The 27,295-nt window shown below is 47.0% G+C and overlaps 11 protein-coding genes across 11 annotated transcripts; 6 read left to right on the top strand and 5 right to left on the bottom strand.

Annotated features, from left to right (window-relative positions):
* The first annotated feature begins 1,325 nt into the window (after nucleotides 1-1,325).
* On the top strand, nucleotides 1,326-2,271 carry B0J16DRAFT_365509 (uncharacterized protein). The gene is made up of 3 exons (XM_046130014.1): nucleotides 1,326-1,778; nucleotides 1,833-1,988; nucleotides 2,041-2,271. The coding sequence occupies exons 1-3, from the start codon at nucleotides 1,421-1,423 to the stop codon at nucleotides 2,193-2,195; spliced, it is 669 nt and encodes a 222-aa protein (XP_045978322.1). The 5' UTR covers nucleotides 1,326-1,420; the 3' UTR covers nucleotides 2,196-2,271.
* Nucleotides 2,272-2,535: 264 nt separating this feature from the next.
* On the bottom strand, nucleotides 2,536-3,190 carry B0J16DRAFT_419209 (uncharacterized protein; the record flags this gene model as incomplete). The annotated part of the gene is made up of 4 exons (XM_046133811.1): nucleotides 3,010-3,190; nucleotides 2,884-2,953; nucleotides 2,626-2,825; nucleotides 2,536-2,576 (listed from the first exon to the last, which is right to left on the bottom strand). The coding sequence occupies exons 1-4, from the start codon at nucleotides 3,137-3,139 to the stop codon at nucleotides 2,536-2,538; spliced, it is 441 nt and encodes a 146-aa protein (XP_045978321.1). The 5' UTR covers nucleotides 3,140-3,190.
* Nucleotides 3,191-5,040: 1,850 nt separating this feature from the next.
* On the top strand, nucleotides 5,041-6,210 carry B0J16DRAFT_325464 (uncharacterized protein; the record flags this gene model as incomplete). Its single annotated transcript, XM_046125884.1, has 3 exons — nucleotides 5,041-5,201; nucleotides 5,265-5,418; nucleotides 5,539-6,210. The coding sequence occupies 3 exons, from the start codon at nucleotides 5,041-5,043 to the stop codon at nucleotides 6,208-6,210; spliced, it is 987 nt and encodes a 328-aa protein (XP_045978320.1).
* Nucleotides 6,211-6,703: 493 nt separating this feature from the next.
* On the bottom strand, nucleotides 6,704-7,564 carry B0J16DRAFT_419208 (uncharacterized protein; the record flags this gene model as incomplete). The annotated part of the gene is made up of 1 exon (XM_046133810.1): nucleotides 6,704-7,564. One exon carries the CDS (start codon nucleotides 7,562-7,564, stop codon nucleotides 6,704-6,706), a length of 861 nt encoding a protein of 286 aa, XP_045978319.1.
* Nucleotides 7,565-8,208: 644 nt separating this feature from the next.
* Nucleotides 8,209-12,976, bottom strand: B0J16DRAFT_406362 (uncharacterized protein; the record flags this gene model as incomplete). Its single annotated transcript, XM_046132962.1, has 2 exons — nucleotides 8,209-10,398; nucleotides 10,454-12,976. 2 exons carry the CDS (start codon nucleotides 12,974-12,976, stop codon nucleotides 8,209-8,211), a joined length of 4,713 nt encoding a protein of 1,570 aa, XP_045978318.1.
* Nucleotides 12,977-14,287: 1,311 nt separating this feature from the next.
* Nucleotides 14,288-16,287, top strand: B0J16DRAFT_351175 (choline transport protein). The gene is made up of 5 exons (XM_046129152.1): nucleotides 14,288-14,465; nucleotides 14,525-14,833; nucleotides 14,882-15,282; nucleotides 15,334-15,632; nucleotides 15,685-16,287. Exons 1-5 carry the CDS (start codon nucleotides 14,357-14,359, stop codon nucleotides 16,118-16,120), a joined length of 1,554 nt encoding a protein of 517 aa, XP_045978317.1. The 5' UTR covers nucleotides 14,288-14,356; the 3' UTR covers nucleotides 16,121-16,287.
* A 489-nt stretch (nucleotides 16,288-16,776) lies between these two features.
* B0J16DRAFT_406360 (uncharacterized protein) lies at nucleotides 16,777-18,609 on the top strand (the record flags this gene model as incomplete). Its single annotated transcript, XM_046132961.1, is given in 4 exon segments — nucleotides 16,777-17,665; nucleotides 17,680-17,758; nucleotides 17,787-17,847; nucleotides 17,905-18,609. Coding segments are annotated over 4 exon segments (1,734 nt in total), but the record flags the coding sequence as incomplete, so codon positions are not given.
* A 212-nt stretch (nucleotides 18,610-18,821) lies between these two features.
* On the bottom strand, nucleotides 18,822-20,122 carry B0J16DRAFT_351173 (Alpha/Beta hydrolase protein). The gene has a single exon (XM_046129151.1). It carries the CDS (start codon nucleotides 19,856-19,858, stop codon nucleotides 18,884-18,886), a length of 975 nt encoding a protein of 324 aa, XP_045978315.1. The 5' UTR covers nucleotides 19,859-20,122; the 3' UTR covers nucleotides 18,822-18,883.
* Nucleotides 20,123-20,287: 165 nt separating this feature from the next.
* B0J16DRAFT_312159 (uncharacterized protein) lies at nucleotides 20,288-22,578 on the bottom strand. Its single transcript, XM_046125035.1, has 6 exons — nucleotides 22,508-22,578; nucleotides 22,360-22,460; nucleotides 22,177-22,259; nucleotides 21,601-22,121; nucleotides 20,807-21,543; nucleotides 20,288-20,750 (listed from the first exon to the last, which is right to left on the bottom strand). Exons 1-6 carry the CDS (start codon nucleotides 22,562-22,564, stop codon nucleotides 20,507-20,509), a joined length of 1,743 nt encoding a protein of 580 aa, XP_045978314.1. The 5' UTR covers nucleotides 22,565-22,578; the 3' UTR covers nucleotides 20,288-20,506.
* Nucleotides 22,579-23,017: 439 nt separating this feature from the next.
* On the top strand, nucleotides 23,018-24,342 carry B0J16DRAFT_376534 (uncharacterized protein). The gene is made up of 5 exons (XM_046130770.1): nucleotides 23,018-23,112; nucleotides 23,166-23,648; nucleotides 23,702-23,891; nucleotides 23,944-24,110; nucleotides 24,170-24,342. Exons 1-5 carry the CDS (start codon nucleotides 23,053-23,055, stop codon nucleotides 24,245-24,247), a joined length of 978 nt encoding a protein of 325 aa, XP_045978313.1. The 5' UTR covers nucleotides 23,018-23,052; the 3' UTR covers nucleotides 24,248-24,342.
* A 645-nt stretch (nucleotides 24,343-24,987) lies between these two features.
* B0J16DRAFT_199395 (uncharacterized protein) lies at nucleotides 24,988-26,869 on the top strand. Its single transcript, XM_046122940.1, has 2 exons — nucleotides 24,988-25,893; nucleotides 25,947-26,869. Exons 1-2 carry the CDS (start codon nucleotides 25,133-25,135, stop codon nucleotides 26,524-26,526), a joined length of 1,341 nt encoding a protein of 446 aa, XP_045978312.1. The 5' UTR covers nucleotides 24,988-25,132; the 3' UTR covers nucleotides 26,527-26,869.
* Nucleotides 26,870-27,295: the final 426 nt, after the last annotated feature.

Here is a 27,295-nt window from a genome sequence, read left to right as displayed (position 1 = left end):
GTCCGAAAAGCTAACCACCAGGAACGCCCGTGACATGCCCAAGCGTAACCTGTTACTTCCTTCTCTTGGTGGCGGGGATTGGAGTTGGTTTCAGCCGTATCCTGAGGGACAGTCAGTGGAGGGTGAGGAGGGAAACTCCGAGGCTTGAACAACCCTACATACTTCTTGATATCCAATTACACCGGTCCAGGCGCACACATGTTGACCAACCTACGCTTCAACGTCATCCCAACAACATAGTATGATCAAAGCCATGATCGGTATTTCCTACGTACTCGTCTGCTCCCAAGAGCTGAGAAAGGATGGGTCATAGCAATAGCCGTAAACGAGTTGAGCTTTTTACTGGGTTTGGCTAGTATTAATGCCCCGACTGGTGGATTTGGAGGGTCAACTGCAACTGTTCAATCTCGAGCGAGGTATTGTAGAAACCCTGCTCTAGAGATCAACGACGTCAACACCATGATAGTGGAGAATCCGCCGGTGGAAGTACAGGTGGTAATGCATTGAAGGGAGCGATTATTACTGTTCTATTCTTAGGCTAATTGTAACTGTTATCACCGCACTGAGAAAGTGGAATTAACTTCCATTGAACTAACTTCCATTGAACTGTCCTGTTTGATATCTGTAATGAAATGATCTAGTTTTTCACTATTGAGGAAGTCGAGGACATTCATCTACAGTTTGTACATCATGCCGAAGATGTGTTTTGCGCGGCGCCACCTTGCATTTCAGTAGACGATGTAGGAAGATTTATTGAAGATGGGCTTAGAATTTCAGGATCGTTGTGTAATACGCAAGAAGTCTCCACTTGGATTTACCGCGTATAGATCTCGGGATTTCGGATCGTATACGAAGAGGAAATAACAGTAATTGGTGGATCTTAAGTTCTGAAACCATCCACAACGAATACTAGTATTCTTCAACAGAAACCTCTACCAGTAATTCTATGAAGTGTTAACGACTATGCACTGTCCTTAGCACGACCGTATGTTCTCCTTACGTTACATAACAGCTGTTTCAAGATACTAGTATACTTTCTAACAACTGGCAGTATAGCGGCTAGAACGGCTGCATCCATGCCGGGATTTTGTAAAACATAACCCCATTCCCCAGCAAATCACAACGCTGTACCCATTTGAAACAGGGGCTAATACCAGTATTAACTGCTGCTCACTGCCTTTCGTCTCGACGGAGCCAGTTGTTTCTAGTTCGCCTAATCCGGCCCAGCCTCATAAATTAGCCGAGGTCGTTTAGGAGAATATTTACAGACTCGGCGCGGAGCCTATTATCTGTCCGCCAATCGTAATGGATGTTTGCCTGTATCTATTGATGTTTCGCATTCATATAAAGATGCTCAACTGCCCAGACAACTAGTCACTGTTACAATTTTGTTCAACCAGTAAAATAAGAAACCCTCAAAATGCCTTCTTCCAGCCAGATCTTCTCCGTCCTTGCGGCTATTGCCGTCGCCTCTGTCAACGCCGCCATGGGCCCTTCCTTCAGTACTGGACCCGTTGGCTCTGGCTCATGGATCCGCGAGGCCACCTCAACCCTCGTCCTTCCCGATGTCCCCCAAGGATCTACCGGTGTTGCCTCTCTCTGGGTTGGAATGGGCACTGACAAGGGCGACTTGATTCAGTCCATTGCCGATAACTGGGACTCTAAGGAGTGGAGCATCTTCGCCTACACTCTCACCAAGACCGGAGAAAACTCTCAGCTACCTGTTCAGGATGAGAACCCTACCCCCGCCAAGAAGGGTGATCGCATTACCATGCACTGTACGAAGCTCTCTAGATCTGGATCAAGATGATGAAACTGACCACGTATCCCAGACAAGTATGACGACTCTACCCAGGAGTATGTCCAGTACGTCTCCATCAACGGAAAGCAAGTCTCTACCCTCTCCACCTCCAAGGGCCACCAGGCTATGGGCTTTGGCAGCTCTGTCGAGTGTGGCGCCGAGGACTGTGGTACCATCGGTGCTCACCGTAAGTCACGCTCAGCATATCATACAGGACTACATACTGACAAACACCCCAGAGTGGGTTGACACCAAGATCACCCTTGACACTGCCGACCCCGACTACATCAACACCTTCGGAAAGGGTGAGGGCGTTTTTGGCGAGATGACTACTGAGGATGGTGGCAAGACCTGGGTTATCAGCGACGTTGATATCCCCTCGTACACCTTTTAAGCGGTATCATTCTTTTGTACATACATCAACACTTGTATATATACTGCGGAGTTTATCATGCCGAGACATAAGCAGTGCAGTTGATGTATATTTTAAACTAAACAGATAACCTAAGTCTTGGTAACCTGATAATAAGGTTTCCATCTTGAATTGCACTTTTAACGAAGGTCAGAGAATAACACTAGCACATTCAGAAGAGCAACAGTGCAAGCCCTAGAATATGCAGCTTAGAATATGGAAACCCCACTCCTACTACTCAAAGACCCAGAGGGGAACCTCAATGAATTCTTAACGAAGCTAACAGTTGCGTCTAGCCAAGCACCAACTCTTCTCTCTAGCTCTAACCGGAGATGCAGTGGTTTAACTCCCTACAAAATGGACCTAAAGAAGTTAATTCAGGACTTGTAAACGTACGGCGTAGCAAACTTACGGCAATTTGTAATACAGGTAGGTGCCCCATTCCCAAGGGGAGCACAACCAGTGATACAGGCTGCAAGACAAAGAGAGCGACCATTATGATCGCAGCATACATCACTGTTCCTGAATGACCAGATATGGTCATTAAGGAAATCTGGAACGGTCTCTGCACTGCCCCAGTTATTCCAGCTGGATCCCGTGCAGTCACGCTCCCTATCATCAAATCAGTACAAGAACCGTTGTCTATCCAAGGTAAAGGAAACATTCTTACCGGTAGAAAGTGGTGCATCCTACTCGGCCCCAAACAGAGCTTGCTTGGTCGCCTTTACCATTCAAATTCCCTGCAACATCGTTAATTCTCAATGGCTACATGTATCTGAGAATAAGCATAGCATACAGCAAGCCTCATCGTCCCCACGTGTCTCCCTATTACCGGCTCCTTGGTAGTTGGCATCGTTATACAAGGTGAAGTCTCGAGCTGACACGAGAGACGCAAGGAAGGTAACGGTAAGTAAAGTGAACTGCATGATTGAGGTCGTGGGGTTTCAAAGGAGGTAGTTGGTGGTATTGAATATCAGGAGATGTTTGAGAATGGTTAGAAGTATGAAGAGACGCGCTGAGAAAGTCTTTATATACCTTTGAAGCAAATTAGAAATACTCTTCTGGAATAGTGTATTATTAACAAATAGCCGACAATTCAGATTTACTGATCATGCCGTGTTGTAAAATGGACCGCCTGTTGCAATTGAACCGCTTCAAAGCTAAGTTGAATCCTACGGAAATGCCTATTTAGGCAGGTTGTGATAGAGTGGCTCGTTTTCAAGTTTCGTTAAACAAATTTGCATGGCTAGATCGTGCAGGATCGTATACCATCAAACGACTTGTCTGATAGATTCGTATCTTTGCGTCTAGCCATGGATAGACCGCAGGGATAGCAGGGGGCCAGACTGGTCTACCAGCCAGATGCTGCAGCTATTGACCTCAGAGTAGCGAGTACCGGGACTAATCTCTTCCCGGGTGGACAACTAATCCAAATTGGCGCTGCCGTTCCGCTGTGTCAAGACATAACTGTAAGTGAAAAAATTATGCTGTCACACCTTGTGGCCTACAGTAGTTGCCTGCACTAGGATCTAACACCAGAATTCTGTTGATCGTATCTGTGTCTGTTGAATGTATTGATTTAAACTGTACGACTTGAAACTGACCTTTGAAAAAACCCAAATAACACTAAAATTTTAGTAACTTTGCAGTGGGGCTGAATCCTTTGTGCAGCAAAGGTTCTTGTGATTGGAAAAAAAAAGAAAAGAAAACCCCCCCCAGAGCCCGCTGCTTAGCTAAGTTAGGAAAGGTCAGTGTCTACCCCCATGTAAACAGCCTGTAAACACCTCATTCAGCCTATCTTAATTTTTATTATAATACGAAATTAAATACTGACGTTTTTTAAGTATGGCGATTGGAACGGGTAACGAGAGTAAGGAAAGTTCCCTGCGATTTCAAGGGTTGCCCTCCTTAGCCGCACTAAAGCTAAATACGGGTACCCCAGCAATATTCTAAGCGAATCAGCTTTCACTGAGACCGGCAGTCCCGCCGTCAGGCTGAACCACAATAACTACTACCAATTAATGCTTGTCCTGGAAGTACTAGAATACCTAGGTGAATGCTACCACTCAGACCAAGCAGTGTTGTTCTCATCAAGTGTTAAAGTTGTCTTATTTCGCAGCCGTTAAACGCACCTTCTTACTCCCATATGAGTGACTGATTGTCTCCGTGGGCTAAGTACCCTCGCTTAGTCACGCTATGAGGCCTGGATACTTCAACCCTCCAAACTGAGAAGAAATGTGACAAACTGTAATCTCTAAAGGGAAAGCTCAACCTACATGGGGTCTCGTGGTAAAGTGACGTGAGAAAGCAAAGCTGAACTATACCATGGCAGATATTCATGGAGACTTTATCTTCGTGCAGCCAGACATATTCCCCAGTCTCTTCTCGACCTCTGACAGCAAAGGTAATCTATTCGAGGGCACTGAAGGATAAGAACTTTACAGTTTACGTCATCGAGAATTCTGATGCTTCCATTGTGATGTCTTTTAAAGGTTTGTGTCTCTATTGTCATACGTAAATGGTCAGGGCAAGAAAAGTTGTGGATGATCTAGTTTAGACTTCGGTGCTGTTTTTTTCAAGCTCACAAAAATGCACGCACTGAAGAAAATAACATTTTAAGCCTAGAACCCGCCAGTCGGACTCGAATAAAGGTAACTTCGCATGAATCTTAACCCAAACACTGCTGTAAACACATTTTCCATCGGGTATAAATAAAACGCGATATCCGCTCCAGATCCAGTTCATTTCTTCTTCAGCACTGTCGACCAACCACCTGCATCTCGACTGGACCGAACCTTTAAATACCACTACCAAGCAACAGCCTACCATGGACCTGTCTTTTCACAAATTTCCCGAATTACCTACCGAACTGCGCTTGCAAATCTGGGAAGCGGCATGTTGCCACGTTGTGACGACGTCTACTTATAGCGGCCTACAATACATTAATGTCCGGGACCATCGCGTAGTCGTCCCAACGTCCTGCAGTTGGTCTGAATCCCAGGGATAATCCAACAGCGGGAGAAAAAACAGATCCGCCTACTTATATGACAGCGGCCTTTGGAAAGCGTGCAAGGAGTCCCAGGATATCATCGCTAAACATACAACCTTTTGCAAAGGTATCAAAATACAAGAGCGAGGCGTGGACAAACTATGGAAAGGCACACAGCAGCTTGCATTAATCGATGAAACTAGCGACAGGCAGACAGTGAGTCGCTATTTTTGGCAAAACGGATACCATTCTTTGCCGCAACTCATTCGTTCTGCCCAAGGGGGGAAGCAATGTCCCATGTTTGCTTATCCTTACAGAGATATCTTTTGCATTCAGGTGGGTGATTGGGTATCTTTGCGGGGCGTGAACACAAGCTTTCCGCTGATACAAATGCCTTTCGGTACCCGCGGCTACGACGGAAAGGAATACCCGACCAGTAAGTGCCTGTACAACATTGCCCTCGAGTACGAACCGAGCTGGGTTACAGACCTTCCGCATCCTCTGTTTAATCTCCCTTATGAGAATTCTGCACGGGGGTACCTCGCACATTGTTTCAAAGAAAGATTGGCAGGCACGGTGAGATGGCGGCGAGAGGAATCGTTCTGGATCATTGATAAGAGGGCTAAGTGGTTTGCGAGTCCTCCTCCACCCTACACACAGCAATGTGTGTATTGGGACTGCGACGCGGAGTATGTTGAGGCAGACTGGGACCAAGTCGCTCATCGAAACAAGGTGTCAGATGATGAAGCTGACGATGCAGCCGGGTTTATTCACAGGGTCGATCGGTTCTGTTGTCAGGCGCGGGACCGTTATCCCTGGGATACGATGTACGCGCCGTACGGCCCTAAAGAACCCACACCATGGATTTATCGTGGCGATGGTCCGCTTAAAAACGTTGTGAGGCTTCTCGTCCGTCGAGATAACCAAGTCAAGCCTGCCACAACGGTATGCAGAGTGGAATGCCATACGAACGGGTGGTGCATTTGCGGCGACGAGGAGAACGAGTAGTGAGAGCACGCATAAGATGATGTATACCTTCGGAAATTTCTTGACGTTTGAAAAGGGTCTGAATAGATAGTGGCAAAAAAGTGAGGGTTGAGATAAAACCCGATCGGGAGACACTGTCATGCTGGGTTTTCGCAAGCTCGTTTAAATGAAATCTGGCGGGGAGAGGATTTCTCCTGCATATGATCTACTACAGAGTTGAAGGGAATAAGTATTGAAATTTTCCCTTAACGACGACAAAAAATTAAAAATGTTACATAAGATCGTATCTTCGTCTACGATAACCGCAGTCTCATATAGCAGCACAATATATTATTCCTTGCTTACTTTGTTCTGGATTTCCCTTAAATAAATTCAACCACGAAAATAGGAAATTTTGACAACAATAAAACCTTCAAAATGCCTGTCCATCACCCGCTCAACCCTGACATCGTCACACCTACCTACTCAAGTAGAATTCCAAAACTTTGACGGGAAGGTGCCGGGGAAGCAATACTCAAGAACTAGTTACAGCCCGTTTCCAAACCTCATCAATAGTCCTCCAATACCTCTCCGGATCCCTCCTCATATGATCAACATGACCACTCTTGAAAATCTGACTCTCAGTCTTGTACCCACACCTCAATCCGTCAGCGATATGCTCCTCAATATGCTCCGCCGGGATCAAGATATCTTCCTTTCCATACATGAACAAACGTGTATGATCCTTACTCATCCACTTGTCATCAAAGAACAGCCTGTGGCAGAACTTTGGTGATGACTCGCGACCGACGACAAAGTCGAACAGGTGAATGAAAATGAAGAAGCCGATGCACAGAGCTTGTGTTACGAAAAATGGCCAAGGAAGTTTGGCCGCTGGACCCATTGCCATGGCGTTGGACCAGCGCTTGAGGTTGGACCATGTGACTTTCGATTGACCGGGTGTCGAATCGTAGACTGCGAGGGCATGTGGCATTGGCTCGTTGTAAAGTTCTCTATAAGCATTCAACGTGCAGATATAATTGCCAGCGCCGGAGTTGGACAGAACGTGGCAGATGATCAAAGTGTCAGAATGATTGTTGTCGGTGGGGAAGAGTTCGTTGACGATGGGCTTCATATCTTCTGTCCGTTTGGAGACATGGTCGAAGAAGCCTTGGCCGATTGGTGAGAGGACGGCAATTTGTTTGGCGTTTGGAAAGAGTCTGCGATACCCGTCTGTGAACTTTGAGACATGCTTTGGCGGGGCGTCACCCCAGCCAAAAACGACAACAGCGTGGGGATGGCCCGGAATTGGTTGGGAACTATCGGCCCGACGAACGAAGATTCGCTTTGAAAGAGCTTCGAAGCCGGGGAAGCTGGGTGTTGCCCTTTTACTCATGATGGTTCTACAGGTGACAATGTGTTGCCAGATTGGAGAATAGCTGGGTAAGTGTCGTCGGGGGAAATGTGTGGTTTCTATAGCTCATGTTACGGAGGATCTGGATGAGCTTATCTCATCAATGCATACCAAGACCGGAAGCACTATCACAGAGTCTTTCTTATTGGTTGAACTGCGCGCATGTTGTCTTATGTGAGATCCAAACCGAAGCTCTTAATTGCTTCCGGGTCATGGGTAAAGACGTGGCGTAAGCACTATCTCTATATCACAATTAGCCGCGGCCAGGAATCATTTACTAGGGTGTCACCAGCTGTTCACATCCAGGAAGGAGTAATGAGATGCGATAGTGGAAAGAATAGGAAGCTGACACGTCATATTGTCGTTGGATAACATATAACATCTGAGGTTCGCAGTCCGAGGCGAAACGGACAGAATCGGAGCCGTCCAGGATACTGACATCAAACTCCATCCCTCGAACATAAATGGTAACGAGTGCGGTCTGGCTTTGTAGGTGGTTGGTTGATACTAGGGTGGGGGCTACTGGCCTCATGTGTCACCCGCACCGCCTAGCCTTCTATTTGTTCAAAATCACCCATCTGCCACATGTTTATATTTCTCACCACACCTTGAATATATACCCAATCTTATGTAGCCTGACCCCCTCTGATATGGAAAGTTAAAGGATGCGAGTTATCAATCATAGAAACCATTGACACACCGGTATCGAAGTTTGGTGTCACCCTGATTTCAGGTCCGGCTATTTGAGGAAGCCAAAGTACTCTCTTCGAACCTCTCGTGAGCCATGTTTCTGCACTGGTAGGGTCTAAACTCAGGAATTGTTGGTTCCAGACGGGCGATAGGGCATTTTTACTGTGCACTCTAAACCTTTCTTCATCCACCACTTCCTCGGTCTCAGCAAGCCGTTCGAGATCCAGCTCCAGAACACCGTTGCTCACATCTATCTGAGAGTTGGAGCCGGTTTTGAACGTTGCATATGGAGAATACTGATCACCCCACGGAAGAACACATGTCGTAACGCATGTGCCAAGATTCACATCCAGGATACTGAGATACGTTTCTCTGCCAAACCACAAGACCGCCAACAAGCCCTTCGAGCTAAATGACAAGCACGATACATCTGTTGTCTCCAGGGTCCATTCAGCCTTTCCTCCATCCAGAAAACCCAAGTTTCGCGTATATAAGACCGTCTTGAAGGTGTCTTGTAAGGCAATCTGTGGCGAAACCATTGCAATGCAGCCGTCGGTTGAAGCGGCCAGTTGAGAGGTAGCTGGCACGTGCTGGAAGCTGGATGTATGCAAACATCTGCCCGTCCTCGGGTTCCAGATCCTTATTCTGCCATCTTCGTGGTTGACAGATACAAGTCGACCGGATGGATCAAATGCAACATGGATTCTCGATGATTTAGTATCATTTGCGTTCCCTCTTAACTTGTGAAGACAAAGACATGAATGAGTATCCCAAATATTGATCTGACCACTATCGCCAACGAAAGCATAGTAGTTGTCCGTTGAAAAGACTCCCTCGCTCGTAGAATATGAATCAGGAATGTTAAGCCTGTGCAGCGAACGATCGACCGTTGTAATAACGATCTCATTGTTTGCATACCTCCTGGAAAGCTCAAGTTGTCCATTTGGCCCTGGGTTCAGGTGCTCAACTGTCTTTAATTCCTGTTCATAAACAGATGTGGCTTCGCTTGGTGTCGAAGTAACACGCAGCATTCTGAGCGAATGGCGGTCCAAAAGGGCGAGAGCAGTTCCACTTACATAACATAGGCGAACACGAACATCCATATTTGTTAATGGTATTCGTCTGGTTCTGGCTTCTGTTGTTGGGTCGCACAGTATGACAGCATCAGGTATGGCCACCGCGAATGACAGACCATTGGGTGCCCATGCTATGCTAGAGGGAAAGCTGGAGCCTTCAGGTAGCGGTAAGTGTACGAGCACCTTCCCATTCCAAAACTGCAAGTCTGTATTCTGTGCAATGAGGAGGCGCTTGCCGCAAGGGTCCAGAGCGGCAGCCCTCCATTCATCAGCAAAGGGTGCCCTTTCTATCACTTGACCTGTTTGAGGATCCTGGATAACAACTGCAAATCGGCTTCCTTTTGCAGGGTATGTGCAAACGATTGAGAAAAGACATGGCGCACCAGATTTGGTAAAGCCAAAGTCGATCCACTCAATCCATCCTTCCCCATGTCGTAGATTTATAGTGTAGTTACCAGATCCATCCCACGGATTGCAGACATGGATCAACCCACGAGCTTCAGCTAAAGCGAGAAACAGCCTGTCTTGAGAAAGAGCCAGGATATCACCATGACTATCAAATTCATTTATGCACTCGCCATTGTGGATGTTCCAGATCGTAACTGTCGTACCACCTGAACCTTTGGAACTCGCTGTGGCCAGATGCTTTCCTGGAGCATCAAAGCCGAGAATTGATGCATCGTGCTGATAGCTCGTGAAAGTTATGATGATCTCTCCGGTTAAGCTGTCTAAAATAAGTATGGTGTTCTCGTCGTGTCTCATTGCGAGGTTTTGGCCGTCAGGTGAAACTTTCAGCTCGCTTCCAGAATCCGCGATATATGGAATAGTGAAAAGGGAAGCGTCCCACTGCTGAAAGGAAGATGCAAAAACACTGATGCTGGCGGAAATCTCGCTAGCAAAATTTTGCCTGACTTGACTCTGCTCAGGACTAAATATCAAGGCCGAGTCATAGAGCTGAAGCGGCACAGTATCGCAGAGATCCCTATGCGCGAGGGCGAAGCGTAAAGCGTCTTCGACAAGGTCCTTCAAGTCTGTTGATGCTGACTCTGACTTTCTTGAAAGTTAGGCGAATCGGTCGGTACTGCATTTATTGGACTATACGTACCATGACAGACTCGAGCTTCTTAACAGCTCTGATTGCTGTTGAAACGCAACTGAGTAAAGACATCGCTTCTAACCAGTAAAGATATTTAGTTTTGAGAAATGTCTTAAGCACCGAATATGTAGACGGACTTTCGATTCCATGCGAAGCCGACTTGTGAAGATGGTCGACCCAGTAGATGCATCCATACCTTAGGGAATCCAATACACTCGATTGGGGCTTTGATATCTCATGGACATACAAACTATCGTCAGGTGCATTATAGACGTTTCTGTGGAGGGTCGCTTGAATCCTTTGCAAAGTACTCTGGAAGATTGAATAGTGTTGTGCTGAAACGCTTGAAGGGAATATATCAGACGAGGTTACCAGGTAGTCCCTCACTGATTGATGGACAGCGTAGACAATATTGTTTCGAAGGGTCAGGAATGAACCGCAGCAGGTGACAATACTCGACAATGTTTCTAGGTCCGATTGGAAGCATGCAAGACGTTCGTCAGAACTGGCTAGTTCGGCCAGGCTAAGAGGCTCAAAGGCAGCCGTAACAGTTGCAAGGATGGCCTTACAGACCTCTTGATCTCTGGAATGCAGTATTTGATTAATCATTCGCTGATAAAGCTTATCAAGCCCAGCAGGAAAAGATTGCAATACCTTTAAGGTATGATGCGGCAAAACATTAAATTTTGCCAACTCCTCGCAGACCAAAGAAACCCACAAAAAAGTATCGTTAGCGTTCGAAAGCAGGTGTTCCTGAACCGCCTCACGCGTCGTTTCACTGTATCTCTTCTTCTTGGCTAAGTCCTCTACTCGCCGAATGATGAATCTTCGAACAGCGTCTGCGATGGAGGCATGGTTGAGCTCTAGATGTACTCGATTGGCTGCCACACCATTCAGTTGAGCCTCCATTTCGAGCCAGTTGCGACTGGAGAGGATCCATTTTGCGTTTGACGTAGAAGAGAATCGGGTAAGAAGTTCAATAAGCCACTCTCGGTCGTCTGAACACTCATCAAGGGCGTCGACAACAAAAATGCAGTCACTGGTGGTTTCATCGTCAAGCATCGAGGCCATGATGTTTGATAAGGCTTGCCAAGCATTGTGATCTTTGAAAACATCCTTCCCAGAGTCATCGTATTCTTTGCGGATGTGGGGGATGAGGTTTGGTCGCCTTCTTGCCAGGAACCAGATGAGGCCACGGAGGACAGCCGAAGCACTTCGTAGTCGAGGTTCGGAAGCTTGACAGAAAAAGTAAAACACACTGTCAGGTGCAGTAGAACTTTCCAATTCGTTGATGATACCACACAAGAGCATGGTCTTGCCCTTTCCTGGGTCACCCTTGATCCATAATAAACGATTCTCATTGCCTTTGGCCCACTGTCGGTAGCCTTCATTTTCCATGACCCACCGGTAGGATTCAATGAGAAGACCGCCCTTCGCCTTGATAATGGCTTCTTTGTCATCTTCTGGGTTCGTGACACGTAGGTCTTTGAGGCATTCATTATCTCTCTCCTCAAGCCGAACCTGACGTTGCCGAGCGCCCTGCTGCTGACGTTCCGAGACAGCTAGCTCCTCCAGAAACTCTCTGGCATACGCAGCTGCAGTTGCTGCTGCATACCTCTGCCATTCCTTTGCCTTGTGGGAATCCGAATAGTCGCAAATGCCTCGAACTGGCAGGCATGGGCAAATATCCATTAACCCTGCAGCCTCCATCTCAAAACAAATAACGTCCAACTCTTCAGCAAGGTTATCGCGAGTCAGACTATTTTTGATAACTTGATTACCAGAAGCGATGGCCCCATAATGTATGACGGGGTTATCAGAGTCCCGAGGTGTCCTTTGCACAAGCTTGGACTGATCGCAGCTTGCACAGTCTGTTGTTGAGGATACATGCCTGTACGTGTCTTCGAATAGACGATCTGCAGAAAGAGGCCGCTCGAAGCCTTGGAGTCCTTGGGACTTTTCCCAGAGGATTGACGAAACTCGGCTCGGGCTGGAACAATGTTTTGATCGAAGGCTAGAAACAACAGTGCTGATAGAGCTGGACACATGTCTGGGAATGGAGGTCCGATTAAATACGCCGTCAGTCATAGCTTTGCCCATATCGTGCTGTATAACCTTTGATCCGACAACAATATCCCCCAAGCGGAGGTCGGCTTTCGTTGGTGCTCCACCTCCGATCCCAACCATCAAACCCAGCTGGATATTGTTGAAGGTTCGTCTCATGTTCGTAAAAACGATCGCGGCGTTGTTGGTTCCATAATGGCCATCTGGAAGACATGCAATGGTCACATTGTGCTTACCGATGGTTCCCAGTGCATAGCAATTGCTATCATTGACATCTTGCGGCAAGGCGTCGTGGACATAGTCCAGCATCGCACGAGCGGCGCTCATCTCCAGCGACAATGCACAGATCCATGCAATGGTATAACTATCGTGCGATAGGGTGTTGAGGGTGCCATGCTGGACTTTCTTCTGCGGACGGAAGGCGCATGTTGCAGCCTGATCTTCGTTGTAGTATCGCTTGCCGCTCATAGCGAGGAAACTGCTCTGTCGAACCGACAGGGTTGTCTCTGGCAGTTGTCGGCGTAGTCAGCACAACGCTTGATTGACTGGCAGTAACGGTTGTTGACCGGTTCAAATATCGGACGTTTCAATCTGAGGATGCGGAGATAAAAGCTTGAGAAGGGAGCCAAAACAAATCAAGCTGTGAGCTTTGACCTTTCACAGGCTGCCTTGCTGCGCCCCGCTCGTTCCTTGTTGGTCATTACATGTTTGAGAAAAGAGACAACAAGGTATGTTGTAACCCTTCACCTTAACAAGTTAAGTTGCCGCGCCCCGCACCTAAAGCGATCTATATGTAGTACTATGCCCGGCGATATGAGGCTCCATGTGTGGTGTTGTTGAAAACTAAGATTGAAAGGTTATTGTGTTCTTAAAAGGTGTGTTTTATATTAAGCTGCTGTGGTATGTCCCTATCCATGGGCTCCACTATAGGGTAGCTGAAAGTACGAAGGTTAAAGCATCCTATAACACTATGCTACTAAATAATTACTTATCTTGACAATTGAGAAAGCTGACAGTAGGTCTAGAGCAGTTTCTTTAAACCTGTTTTCAACATACGATTGATGAAATAAGCCAAAAGCAAACCTTTGTTTCCTGGTATCACAATAAAGCTAAACTACAACCCATTCATCAACAGCACCACTTACAATATCCAACGATGTGACACACCTTCCCGTCCAGTCCGATAACCTCCGGTATGCATAGGCCCAACGGTAACGAATTTAACACATTGGGCATTTCAATTGTAAAAACCTTCTGTTTGACAATTGACCCTCCTTTTTTAGCTTTTATAGTCCCTACCAATCATGATAACTCGTTCAATACCTCGCTTCTGTTGCCTCATCTGTCCAGGCCCATAATATCATTTCTGGACCCCTGATAATAATAAGAATCATTTTATCTAAGGCTGGGAACTGATCGCTTGACCAAAAACCTCGTATCTAACCAGATCAGTAAGTCAATTTTCACCGGCGATCGAGCCGACCCGGTCCGCATTTGGCCGATAATCCAAACGCAACGTTTCTTCTCCAGTTTCATCACATTTATCCTGGTCATGCCTGTCATTGGAAGAGATAGAGATACTGGGGTCGCACAACCCAATCAAAAGCGGGGTCCAACACCCTTGACAGCTTACCCTGCATGGAAGGACTATGCCGACTAGCCGATAAGCTATCTCTGAGTGGTTCACATGGTACGATAAGCCAGTAGGAGCCATGAATGTGTTTATATCCCGCCCGACCCCAGAAAATACGGAGAAGCTTGTTTAGAGTTTACAGTTGTCTTAAGATTTGTAACTACATCTCCTAGTGAACAGACTGTATTTGGCAAAACTTGTTGCTGTTAACTAAAATGGATAACACGAAAGACGATGGTGGTGCAATCAGCCCAAAACGAAGCATGGACATCTCGGTGCCGAAAGCGGAGATGAATGCCGATGAGCTTCGTCTGGCGCAAATGGGTTCGTTGATTGGGTTCCTCATTTCGAACTGATCAGTCTTACTGACTCTTTACGACAAGGTCATACACAGGAGCTGAACCGACACTTCAGTACTCTAAGTCTAATCGGCCTAGCCTCCACAACAACCATTTCATGGACGGGACTGGGTCTCGGCCTGATCACCGAAATTGGAGCCGGGGGCCCGGGAGCAGTCATCTATGGATTTATCCTAGTGACGATTCTGCAATGCTTCCTCGGGGCGTCACTTGCCGAGTTTGTGTCGTCTTATCCTACCGAAGGCGGCATGTATCATTGGATTGCTGCTGTCGCACCGAGAAGGACGACTGGTATCTTGAGCTTCCTCACAGGCTGGTTCAGTGTTCTTGGTTGTAAGTCATTTAGTGAGAAACAAGGTTTTCGTTCACTGATAATTTTAGGGATTTTTACTACTGCATCTACCAACATCATCTATGCACAGATTCTGATGGCTTTAATCGCCTTGTACACACCCGACCTCGAGATCAAAGCCTGGCAGACTTTCATCGTTTACGAAGGCTTGAACCTGTTGACCGCTGGCGTTGTCATGTTTGGGAACAAAATCATCCCCGCCTTGAACAGGTTCTCCCTCTTCTACTTACAGATCGGCTGGCTTGTTGTGTTGATCACCGTGGTTGCATGCGCCCCGACACACCGCGATCCTGAGTTCGTTTTCAGGACTTGGATCAATAAGACTGGCTGGGAGAACAACGCCATTTGCTTCATCACAGGCTTGGTTAACCCTCTCTACTCTCTTGGCGGTCTCGATGGAGTGACGCATATTACAGAAGAAATGCCCAACGTACGTTTGTTCACTCTTGAAACCTATCAAATAAAGCTAACCAATACTCAGCCATCGAGAAATGCTCCCCTGGCTATTGCCATCACGCTGGTCATTGCGTTCTGTACTGGTATCACCTACCTAATCAGTCTGATGTTTTCGATACAGGACTTCGACCAGTTGACCTCTGGCAACACTGGCATGCCTCTTGCTGAGCTCTTCCGCCAGGTCACACAAAGAACTGGGGGCGCATTCGGTCTTCTCTTTATCCTCTTCATCGCCCTTGGCCCTTGCGTGATCAGCTCGCAGCTAAGCACTGGCCGAGTATTCTGGGCCTTTTCCCGTGATGGAGCTATGCCTTTCTCCAAGGTGTAGGTGAACCCACAATACATCTTAATAGTTCCAAAACTAACCCTCCTTCAGTTGGTCCAAGGTCCATTCAAGCCTGAAGATGCCTTTCAATGCCCAGCTGGCGGTAACGGCTGTCATCGCTGCCTTGGGTTGTTTGTATCTCGGTTCATCGACTGCATTCAACTCCCTTCTTGGAACTGCCGTTACAATCAACAACATCTCATACATGTTCCCGATTCTCACCAACCTCATTACTGGCAGGAAGAACATGCACAAGGGTGTTTTCCACATGGGCCCAACGATTGGCCCCATTGTAAATGCTGTGACCGTGTGCTGGCTCACATTTGCGATTATATTTTTCTCTTTCCCTTACGTTATGCCAGTTGAGGCTGCAAATATGAATTACACAAGCGTCGTTGTGGGTGGCTTGGCAATTCTGATCGGTGGGTGGTGGTTCAAAGTTAGAAGGGAGTATACAGCAAGGATGTTAATGGCAAAGGAGGTATAAGATTTAGATTAAGGTCATGGTAATCTTTTACATAAAGCGATCTAGTGTGTTTCTGGGGACGGGGTGCATGATTTTAGGTATAGTTAATGTTGAATGTGTTACATTGTACCTTCTAGCTATGTTGCACTCCATTGGGCATGCAATCACCTCTCAAAAAGGTATTTTTCTCCCGCTCTGCGGCACAGGTGTTTCAAGCTACGTCACCTGCACCTTGGCAAGGCTGACTTGTGAGATCTTACGCCAAGCCTCCATAAACCGGAAATTAACACTTCGGTCAAATACCCCGCTTCCGCTACCAAAGTTACACGACACCATGTAGCTTATCTCTGCTAGCTTCTCACTACTCCAACGAGTGGAAAATGATGTCTGATAGCGAGGCTATAGAGTTACAAAACTCACAACGGAGTGTAAGCTTTTTTGCAGCTCTTGGATAGATAACATCATTCTAACATGAGCATCAGGCCCCCAGCACGGAAAAAGGTTCAGTTTGGCAGCCGCTCGTTGAATCGGAATCTGGTCACGATATCTCGGGGCGAAGCTCAGTTCGTCATCTTGAACCTTCCCACGTTGAAACGCCCGAGAATGAGGATCATTCGAAAGGGAAAGGCTACAGACGCATACTCTCACTTATTCCACGTATACCCCCTCTGGTTGGCCACTTAGCCTTGGTTCACATACCACCGGTCGCGATCACCTTGGCCGTTCTCTCTTTATACATCGCCAATGTCCGCTGGAGTAATCCAACAAATAACGCCTTAAACGCCCTTCAATTTGCAGCCAAAGTCCACGAGGCTCTGATCATAGTATCAATTGGCAACATTCTACTGGGACGAATCAACCATCACCTCTTAAACAAGGGTGATTCTCTGCCGCTTGGATTTCTTCCATCACCTTTACTTCTCAATTCACCGTTTCTGTATCTCATTAGCTCGGAGCTATGGGCTCCAATACTATCTTCAAGAGGTCAACATAGGACACGGAAGGCTACAGGCGCCATGATCCTCCTCTCCGCTATCTTGTGTATCGCTGCAAGCCCTCTATCCGCCATCACCATGATCCCTCGTCAGGGCTGGCGACTCGTTCCCGAATTTAGACCGTTTGGGATTCCTGATTGGATGACCACATACACTACCGGTACGCTTTACAACACCGACCTAGACGCGGAAGCTGTTCCAGATCACAACGTTACCCGAGACTCTGAGTGGTATACCAAACCCAGCCAGAGGTCGGTCTTGGAAACCGCCATCAGAAGGCTTTCTTCAGGTTATCGTCCATTGACCAATGTAACATATTCGAACTTCGGAGCGACAGGGCGACCGATGTCTTACAGAACTCTCAGTTCTGGTGGAACGGTTGCGACGTGTCCACCGAGTGCTGTAGCTCTTCAGCTTGCGTCCACCTATGCCAGATCTGGGGAGATACTTAAAGCCGGGAACAAGGAAGCTGGGACTACCACACTCAGCAAATGGAAACAGCCACTCGTTGTCACACAGTGTACTCAAACAAGGCTACAAGATGGTGGTATCGCAGAGTTCCGGTTGAACAGTCCATACTGGGAGCAATCTCAGGGGCACTACCAATCTATGGAGATACGCAGCTCTCAACACCCCTGGCTACTCGATGTAGCAAAGAACATGAGTAACTCATCAGGCCCTCTAGGATACAGCTTTCTGAATATCAAAGGTGCAAATGAGCTACCGATCAGCACTGATATTATGTTTGCATCAGTTATCAATGAAACCACTCTTGTCAATGAAACCGAGCTGCGAGTGGTCCCGCTACAGCCTCCAGAAATTTGTTTCACCTTATGTCTCATATCCGCACGATGGACTGAGGCGGATATTTGGATTGAACCTGAAAGGTCCAGTGATGCCTTGAGTCATTTTGACTTTACCAACGGAAAAAACGAGGGTAACATCACCGACTATTTCGGCACTCGGGATTTTATTAACATCCAGGAAGATTGGATGACTGGAATAGGTTCTGTGCCAACTACATCTGCAAACAGATCGTCTTATGAAGAGGCTATGGACTTCTGCATGATAAGTCGGAAGAAGAGTGACTCAGACAGTAATTGTCTTGAAACCTTCCTTGCCATGCACGTCACAGATGCAATAGCAGAGCTTGGTGAATTCCAAAAGGGTGAATTCATTACATCCGTCCGGGACTATGAAGAAGCCAATGTAATTGGATACACAAGATACGTATATATATACTCGTATGGGTTCGGAACCAGCATCGGTATACCTATAGCGTTTTCTGTTCTTCTCTTTCATGTTCTTGTAGTCTTGGTCTATATCCCACTGCTCTTTTTCTCGGAGCATCTCCGGAGCAGACCAGGGTGGAGTAGCCTGGGCGACTTACTAGTACTCACGTTGAACTCCGACGTCGAGGAGGACCTGACAAAAGGTAAAGCCTCTGAAAGGTGGACCAAGCCTGTGGTGGTCAGGGACCTAGGTCACACGGGAAGAAAGGATATTGTTGTGGGGGACGTTAGAAACAATATGGACTGAGCCAGTTTGTTTCTTGGCCTTTACAGACCATTGACGTATTTCATTCAAGTTCGTTCGTCTAGAACATTTTTGCCATCCTCTGATACCCATCCTCTGATACTTTTGCTGTCCAGTGAGCGTTTATGAAGACAATGTTGCGAAGTCCCGTCATATTCTGACTGTTCCAGTTTAGCCTTCGTAAAGTGAGAGCGTGAAATTACAACGGTGTACGGAGAACTATGAACATGACACAACTGATTCTCGAATGTTTCTACTTCTCCTCAATCTTTCCAATCTCAGCATGCTGCGCAATAGCCTTCTTCGCCTTCTCCCATGAATCATCACCAGGATACAACTGACTCATCAAATACGCCCAACTGACCCTCTGAACAGCCGCAAGTCTCTCGGCGCTCTCATCCTGACACTCCAACGCATTCCATCCACTAACACCGCCAAAACCGTGCTTTCCACCCGTAATCTTATATGAAGCCTTGGGTCCAGGCGCCTCGTTGTACGGATCGGCGTGCCAGTCCGCACCACGAGTTGTCAGATGAGGGCTGACGTCGCTGTCGCCCCATGCTACGAGACAAGGTGTCTTCATGTTGGAAAAGTCGATGTTGTAGAAAGGCATCATGTTGGCTCCTCCTTCCGACATATCGGTTGTTCCGTTACCAAGTGCGCCCATAATGAAACCTGCCTTGATGCGAGGAGAGTAGAGGTCCATTTTCTCGTTGTCGCGAGGGTCGGTGTTCACGGCACCCATAAGAATGTTTGCTGTGAGAGAGCCAAGAGAATGAGCTGCGACGGCGATCTTGTCCTTATCGAGACGACCTTTGAGGAAAGGGACAGTTTCTTCAATATTGTCGAGGTTGTCGAGAATGCGATGCATATCTTTGACACGTTGATCCATGAAGAGCTCACGGACGTTCTCGGCGTCGAGCTGGTATCCCAACTGGCGGGAGCTCAAGTGGGTGGGTTGAATGACGACGAAGCCATGGCCAGCCCACCAGTCGACGATTGGCCCGTAGCCCTTGTAGGAGGAGAGGTAGGTGCTTGGACCGTGGCCATGAGAAAGAATGATGATGGGAAGGTTTGATCCGGTCGCTGGAGCGGTGATCTTGATGTCGAGAGGAACTCTGCGGCCTTCGGCTTGGAGAGTCATGGGGGAGTAGGACAAGATGGGCGTGGGGGAGTTGACGGGGATGTCAGCCGCGCCGCCAAGGAATGGAGTGTTTGGGAATTCCATTGTGAAGTTAAGGTTGAGTTAGGATGGAGTTGTCTAGATTGGATTGGTTTCTCGAAGAGATAGTAAAAGATGTACTTAGAGTTGTTGTGATTAACTTTGATGATGTGGATGGTTCTTTTCGTTATTCAAGGGATATTCCCTCAACTTATATGCAATCTCCTCTTTGCCAATTTCCTAAACCAGCTCAGTGAGATAATATGCAGAGAGTAAGCAATAGACCTCAATGAAGCAGTTACGAATTCCTTCTAGATGACGATAAACATATCTGACCAATCATGGGTAATTCGGCTTACCTCGTTGTGGCTGCTGATTGGCGGGTTTACGGGAGTGCACCACGGTCTTTCGCGGACAATTCCACTTTTCCGCTGCCAGGGACTTAACACGGACTCTTGGACGGAATTAGCCTGCCATTTCTCAGCTGAATTAAATCTTGTTTCGGATATAGCTAAACACCGTACATGAATTCATTTCATCGGACTTTATCTTGAGTTATTGAATTTTGGATTTGATTTTGTCATACATGATCATAGAAGACAAAACAACGGATACTCTTCATCCAGATTTAGCCCCACTCTCGGTCTGCAAGTAAGCCAAAGCGGATAATTTGTCTGTTACCCACGATCTAGACTCTGTATTCATTGAAGTTGCTTACTGAACCCCCGCTTTCTGAGCTGCAGCAACCATCAATCTGCTCATTTCCTCCACAAGTTCCTGTATGAATGCCAGATGAGATACTTCCGCGGCGGTCAATCTTCGAATTGGAATTTGTTGAATTACTCTTGTGAAGTCTTGAAGAAGGGATAGATTGGTTGGAAGAGAGCTTGTTTGGGTGTTGAGAAGGGCGATTGAGAAGACGGTGAAAATTGCTGTCATGGGATAAAAGATGATGATCCTTGATAAAGGTGAGTGAGAATTGATTCAAATGAATACACAGTAGAGGGAACTTACCAGAAACATTCATGCGCCACGACTGGAAGAGCCTTCTCGAGATAAGTCAAAATCGACTTGGACGCATCTACCAGCAGCTGGAAATTCGCTTCGTGGCCGTCCCCAACCAGATTAGATACTGAACCAAATATTCTGCATCTGGCTTTATGAATCAATATGACACAATGATGATAAGACAAACGAAGCAGAATAGCCTGCGTGTTCGTATTCGCGTCAAGAGGTGTCTTCTCGAGAAACGAAAGTGTCGGCCTGTGATCGGACGGAAGCGTAAGACGCCAAACCTCCAGATCCTCATCCAGATAGCGAATCCGTCTTAGGATCTCAGCTTCGGGCTGTCTTGCTGCGCTCATGGAATAAAGATCTTCATGAATCCGAGATTTGATAATCGATAGCCGGATATCCCAGGGATACAGCGGCACAGTCGAGGGTTTATAAAGAATCGCGTGTCCAATGCTGAGAATGTTGGAATTTTGCATCTCGGCGTAGTTTGGTGGAAGGGTCAAGTCGCAATGCGCATCGTTTATGGCGGGTGGTTGACCGATTCTGTGACAGAGGTCTTTGTCCATGCAGTAGCAGACCCAGAATATGTCGCGTATGTGATGTGCTGGGTTGTCTTTATTGTATGGGTCGTTGGGTGGAGCTGAGATGTGAGCGCCGAGTTTGAAGATCATGCGGCTAGCCATGGCTATCAGGAACGAGGCGGAATGGAGATCTCCTATGAAGTATTTGTATATAATCTGTTAAGATCAATGTCAACATGACAACAAAGATAGCCTGATACAGATGAAACTTACCAGCAGTGTCAGAGCCTCGAAGCCATCCAACGTCGCCTCTCTCAGAATCTCAGGTATAGACGCCTCAATTTCAGTGACATAAGTCTCAACAGACCGTGCTCCGTCTGCTATGAAATCCTGACCGTGCACATCCCCAGCTACAAGCATAGCCAAAAGACAAGCTCTAGCACTGCTAACCCCGAACTGTCCATCAGAATACGCCAAAGGCAGTGTTTTGTTGAGCAATCGCGAAAGACTGAGAACTGGGAAGACTAGATACTCTGCCGACGAGCAGAGTCTTGTCGCAAAGTTCTCAATGGCGCTGTAAGGTGGAAGATTGGTGATGTTTCTTCGTGACGAGGATTGAGGAGTCGGCAATGGGTCTTGCAGAAATCTCTCTGTAATCCTACTTATTATGGTAGATTCAGTGACGGTCTGTGCCAACCATTGTTGACCTAGTTCACTGAAGAATGGAAGGCCGCTGAGAAGCTGAAGGCCTTCTAGATAGGATCGGTGAAAAATTCGATCGAGGCCTTGAGTGGCTGTAGATCACTCATTATTAGTTACTTTACCATTCATTATGGAATGCTAACTTACGAGGGGACTGCGAATTACTCCATCCTGCTTCTCCAAGCCCAGACACTAAAAGATCCGTGTTCTGCGGTGATGTACCGGCAGACCTAAAGATTCTGTCAGCTATTATCCGAGACCGAGAGTGCACCGGCCAACGTTCAGTAGCGAAGGCAAACTAATGATTCGTTGTAAAAGGGATCAGCTTACCTGGGAGTTGAATCTCTTGCCCTGATCGCTTTCTCATAGCTACAGGTCAACCCATGGTGTTTGCAGTAGTCACATTTTGGTACAACTCTATCACATTGGATCTAAGTCTCAGTAAGTTTAATGCACCGCCAAAATAGACGTCGCCTACCTTCTTCTTGCGACAAGAGTCACATGACTTCGGTTTTCGTCCTCGGGAGCTCGGCATTGCTCTCGTATCAGGATCTCGTTTATCGGGATAAATGCAGAATTGAGCTTCAGCTCCGGCATTTGAGACTGAATTTTCCGCTGACTAATTCTAGCTCGGAGGTTTTATGACGTAGTTGAATGGCAGTTGAAGCTACCCTGTAACCATGAGCCGGGGTGGATTCCTTCGGGTTTTCTATAACAATTCGTGTCTGAACAATGGGATTGATGATTACTATGGGATTTTAATTTTTTGTAATCGAGATCTCGGTGTCCGGTACAACGACAAGAGCGTGGTGGACCAAAAAGTGGTGATCGACCCGCTGAATCAGCGGTAAATGCTTTTACAGACCCAGTATTCGGGAATAACTTCACGATTTTGGATAGGGCCCACAGCTTGTGGAATCGCAGCAAATGTCAGCATGTATAAAGTTCTGAGTAATCCCGGAGGGCTTGAACCGGTACCAACGAGGAACCAGAATTGAACTTCAACCTCATTCAAATTTTACAATGGCTCAAAAGACTGGCGAGAAGAAGCGCGTCGTCATCGTCGGCGCAACCGGCCTACAGGTAAACTTTTTCTTTATGAAGCTCATGCCAAATCTGGGTACTAATCATATCAGGGCGGTTCCGTTGCTCGAACCCTCGCTCAATCCCCAGATCGCTTTCTCATCCGCGGTCTTACCCGCAACCCTTCCTCCTCCAAAGCCCAGGCTCTTACTTCCTTGAACATCGAAGTCCAACAAGCCGACGTCGACGATCCCGCAAGTCTCAAAACCGCATTCCGCGATGCGCACATCATCTTTGCCATGACAGACTTCTGGCAGCACATGTCTGCCACGCGTGAAGAAGAACAGGGTAAATCCATCGTGGATATCGCTGCTGAGCTGCCCCAGCTTGAGACTTTCATTTGGGCAGGCCTTCCTGACGCAAACACTATTTCTGGGGGTGTTTATCCGCATGTTTACCATTGGCAGAGCAAGGCTGCCGTGACCAAGTATATTAAGGAGGAGAAGCCTGAGTTGTGGAAGAAGACTACTGCGGTCCTTTTCCCGAATTATCTTGAGAACTGTGTTACGCAGCCTGGCACATATCTGCCAATTAAGGTATGTGAACGGACTCAATGGCCAATGGGTGGGAAGATGCTAATCGTTTGTAGCAAGGGGATGGGACCTACCTGAGATCGTTTGTTCTGCCCGAGTCTACTCCTCTTCCCAACGTCGCTATTTCCGACACTGGAAAACTGATTCAGTACATCCTGGATCATCCTGATAAATGCCTCGAGAAGGAAATTGCCTTTTATTCCGAAGCTATCTCAGAAGGACAGAAGATTCGGGACATGGCATCAGGTGAGTGCCCCACCTGAGATCGACATGATAACGACTGACCAACTCGTCGCAGCATATGGCATTGACATCCGCTACAATGAGCTGTCTTCGGAGGAATTCCAGGGTAATTTGAGAAAGCACATGAGTGATATCACCGCGTTGGACTTTGCCGAACAACTTCTTATCTTCCGAGATTTTGGAATGATCTACGAGCGACCTGAGTTTGTCCAGGCTAATCAGGTGAGCATAACATTTGAATTTCCATGAGGTATTACGTTGCTAACATGAGTTTTACTTAGTTGCCTGGACTAAAGTTGACGACTTGGAAGGAGTTCATGGAGACCAATGACTTGCACTCCTACATGACAAGTGCTTAGATTCACTACAACAATTATCAGGACGAGCTCGTAAGCAAGATTAGATAATAAAGTAGATGTCTATTTTACTGAACGTAGAACTTGGAGTTATTGCAGATTACAACGACTGGGAGCTTTCCAGACAAAGAGTGACTAGTAAGGATAGTAAAAATATTGCCTGCTATATCCGAGCACTGCATTACCATCTTTAGGTTTGCGTTAACCATTTAAGGTTATGAGGTCTGCCACGTGATAGGCGGCATTTTCAGGAGACAATATCGCTAGGTATCTACACAGCCTCATTGTAATTTAGGGGGATGCGTGATTTTCCCTCTTTATTTTGTTTGTTGTTCTTTTTTTCTTTTCGAGAGGATTTCGTCTTCTCACAATAATTCGCCGTTCTTTCTTTCTGGTGCTGCTGGCAACTTCGTATCTTCCATCAGGCGGTCGTCATTCTCTCGTTTCGCGCCAACGCTGTTCTCCATTGGGAATGATCCGCAAGCTACCACCGACCGTCGCGAACGCCATCACACGTACCTTCTTTCTTCGATCATAATTATTTTCTTATATTGTTTTCAGCGTCATCTTCGCCTTCCAATCTTTCTATACCCTTAACCCTGGACATCCAAGTTGCAAGACGTGGATAAATATGTTAATGAGTTTCAACCTTTATTGAAAAACGCCAATCCATACGTCAGACTGTCGGCGTTCGAGTCGGGGAGCCATGCGATCACCCTATGCATAAAGGCCTAGACAGGAATCCAATTGTCGTTGGCTACCATTATCCACCTCGCCTGCCTATGATAGAAAAAACTGTCCAGCAAGGAAGACGGGTGTTCCAACGCGGGATACCTCACCATATTGCCTGAGCCAAAAAATCACCAGGTTACCAGTTTGGCTGCCAACATGTCCTCAGGAGGGGAGGTGTACTCCCACATGGCGGAAAGCCGTGAAGGAAGGAATTTATTGTCTCACCCTGACTACTTGGAAACCCTTGTCGAACCAGAAGCACGTCGGCAGTCTGCTATTCGTGTTTTTCCCAGTCTTCTACCGGCATATACCTTGCCAAACTCTGCTTGTGAGGCGACCTCAGACGGAGAGTTCATAAACATTCCGCCCGACAAAGCATTTATATCGAAGAGAAAAGCAGAGAATCAGGATAACGCCACTTCCTCGCAGCAGGAAGCAGACTTAAAGCGATTCAGCTTCTTTTCCTCCGCTTTGGAGTCCACTATCTATGCTGCTGATTTTAGTGGTCTTAATCTTCCTGGAGAAACTGCTCAGGGCCGTTTCAGCTTCCCCAAGGGAGAAAGCAATGGGATATGGTGGCTCAATATGAATAACCCTACTGGGGAAGAAATCCAGATCATCTCCAAGGCATTCGGCATACACCCCTTGACCACTGAGGATATCGTCACTCAGGAAACCCGCGAAAAGATCGAATTATTCCCTTCCTACTATTTCACCTGCTTCAGGTCCTTCACAAGTGTCGACCAACTTGCTGGAACCGACTATACACCTTTTAATATCTACGTTGTGGTCTTCCGCGAGGGCACTCTCAGTTTCAGTTTTGCACCCGACGCTCATGCCACCCGAGTGCGGACACGGATCTCCAACTTGAAGGAGTATGTCTCTCTAAGCAGTGATTGGATCTGCTATGCTTTGATGTAAGCTCTTTTATCTAGATGCCTTAGTAAACAAGATACTGACCAGCCGCCAGTAATGATATTGTGGATTCTTTCGCGCCCGTTGTTTCTAAGCTCGAATGTGAGGCAGAAGCACTTGAAGAAGAACGGTTTATTGCTCGGCATGATGATAATTTGAGATTCCTTCAGGAAATCAGCATGGCACGAAAGAATACCACGAGCCTCATGCGTCTTCTGGGTGGTAAGGCAGATGTCTTACGTGGCTTTACAAAACGTTGCACCGAGAACTACCAAGTCACGCCCCACATGGACATTGCCCTCTATCTTGGTGATATACAAGATCATGTTGTGACCATGACGAACAGCCTGATCCATGTCGAGGAGATGCTTTCGCGCTCACATAGCAACTATCTGGCTCAACTGTCGATTGACAGGATCACTCAAGGCAATCAAGTCAACCAGTTTCTGACCCGTGTCACTGTTTTGGCGACCGTGCTAGTACCTCTAGTGGTGATTACTTTCATCTTTGGAATGAACGTCAAGGTCCCTTGGGAAGGTGGAAGCAACTTAAATGCCTGGTTCGGTATTGTGGGTAGTATTATTGTTTTTGCTCTTGCTTGTATACTCATTGCGAAGCGGATGAGGTACATTTAGCGGCTGTTGAAGGTTAGATTAAATTTCATTAAAGCTCTATAAGCATCAGTAGATGAATTACATACCGTAGCAACTCATGAGATTGAGCAAGCCTCGTGGGTCCAAAATCTCTCGAGAAGGCTTCGTAATTGGGTTAGATAGAAATAAAGATCTGACAGTACGCTAACCTGTGCATCTAAGCAAATGACGCTGCGCCGTTGGGATCCACGAGGCTTGCTCACTCATGAGTTGCTACGGTACATCTACCATCTTCGCCATGACGGATTTGTATTAACCAGCTAGACTAGACCGTCAAACAAAAAAAAGTATGAAATATGCTTCAGAGATGCTTAACAACTCGGTCAAAATGCAAAAAAAACATACAACAGCGGGGATTCGCTGGTCGTCACCGACCCAACTACTAATCCGCCCCTCACTGGCTTGACTATGGGAGAGCGGACGGGATCCCGTATTTTCCGGTGGGTATGGTCGTATGTACTTGTTTGTTAATTGTCGGAGGCTATATCCCACGCTGGTCGAACTTGGAGGCTGGGTTTGTCCATCTGGCTGCTCTGGTTACTAGACCAGATCGTGTCTTATGCACGACCACTAGCTCCAGGGCTGCTGAAACTTGCACAACCTGTTATCGGTGCATCGCTTCTATGCATTATCCTTTTATGCAAAGTATAGTGCTACAAGTCCAGATCAACTCCTCACATGCACGCTCGGTCTTTTGTCTTACAAGGTTCGTCATCGCGCGTCGATCATAGCTGATCCCTGTGTTAATCAC

The sequence above is a fragment of the Fusarium flagelliforme genome (assembly GCF_020744385.1).
Source record: "Fusarium flagelliforme strain FIESC 12 MPI-CAGE-AA-0113 chromosome Unknown B0J16scaffold_8, whole genome shotgun sequence".
Classification (NCBI taxonomy): Eukaryota; Fungi; Ascomycota; class Sordariomycetes; order Hypocreales; family Nectriaceae; genus Fusarium; species Fusarium flagelliforme.
Note: the sequence above shows the minus strand (reverse complement) of the source record. Positions and strands in the feature narration are given on the sequence as shown.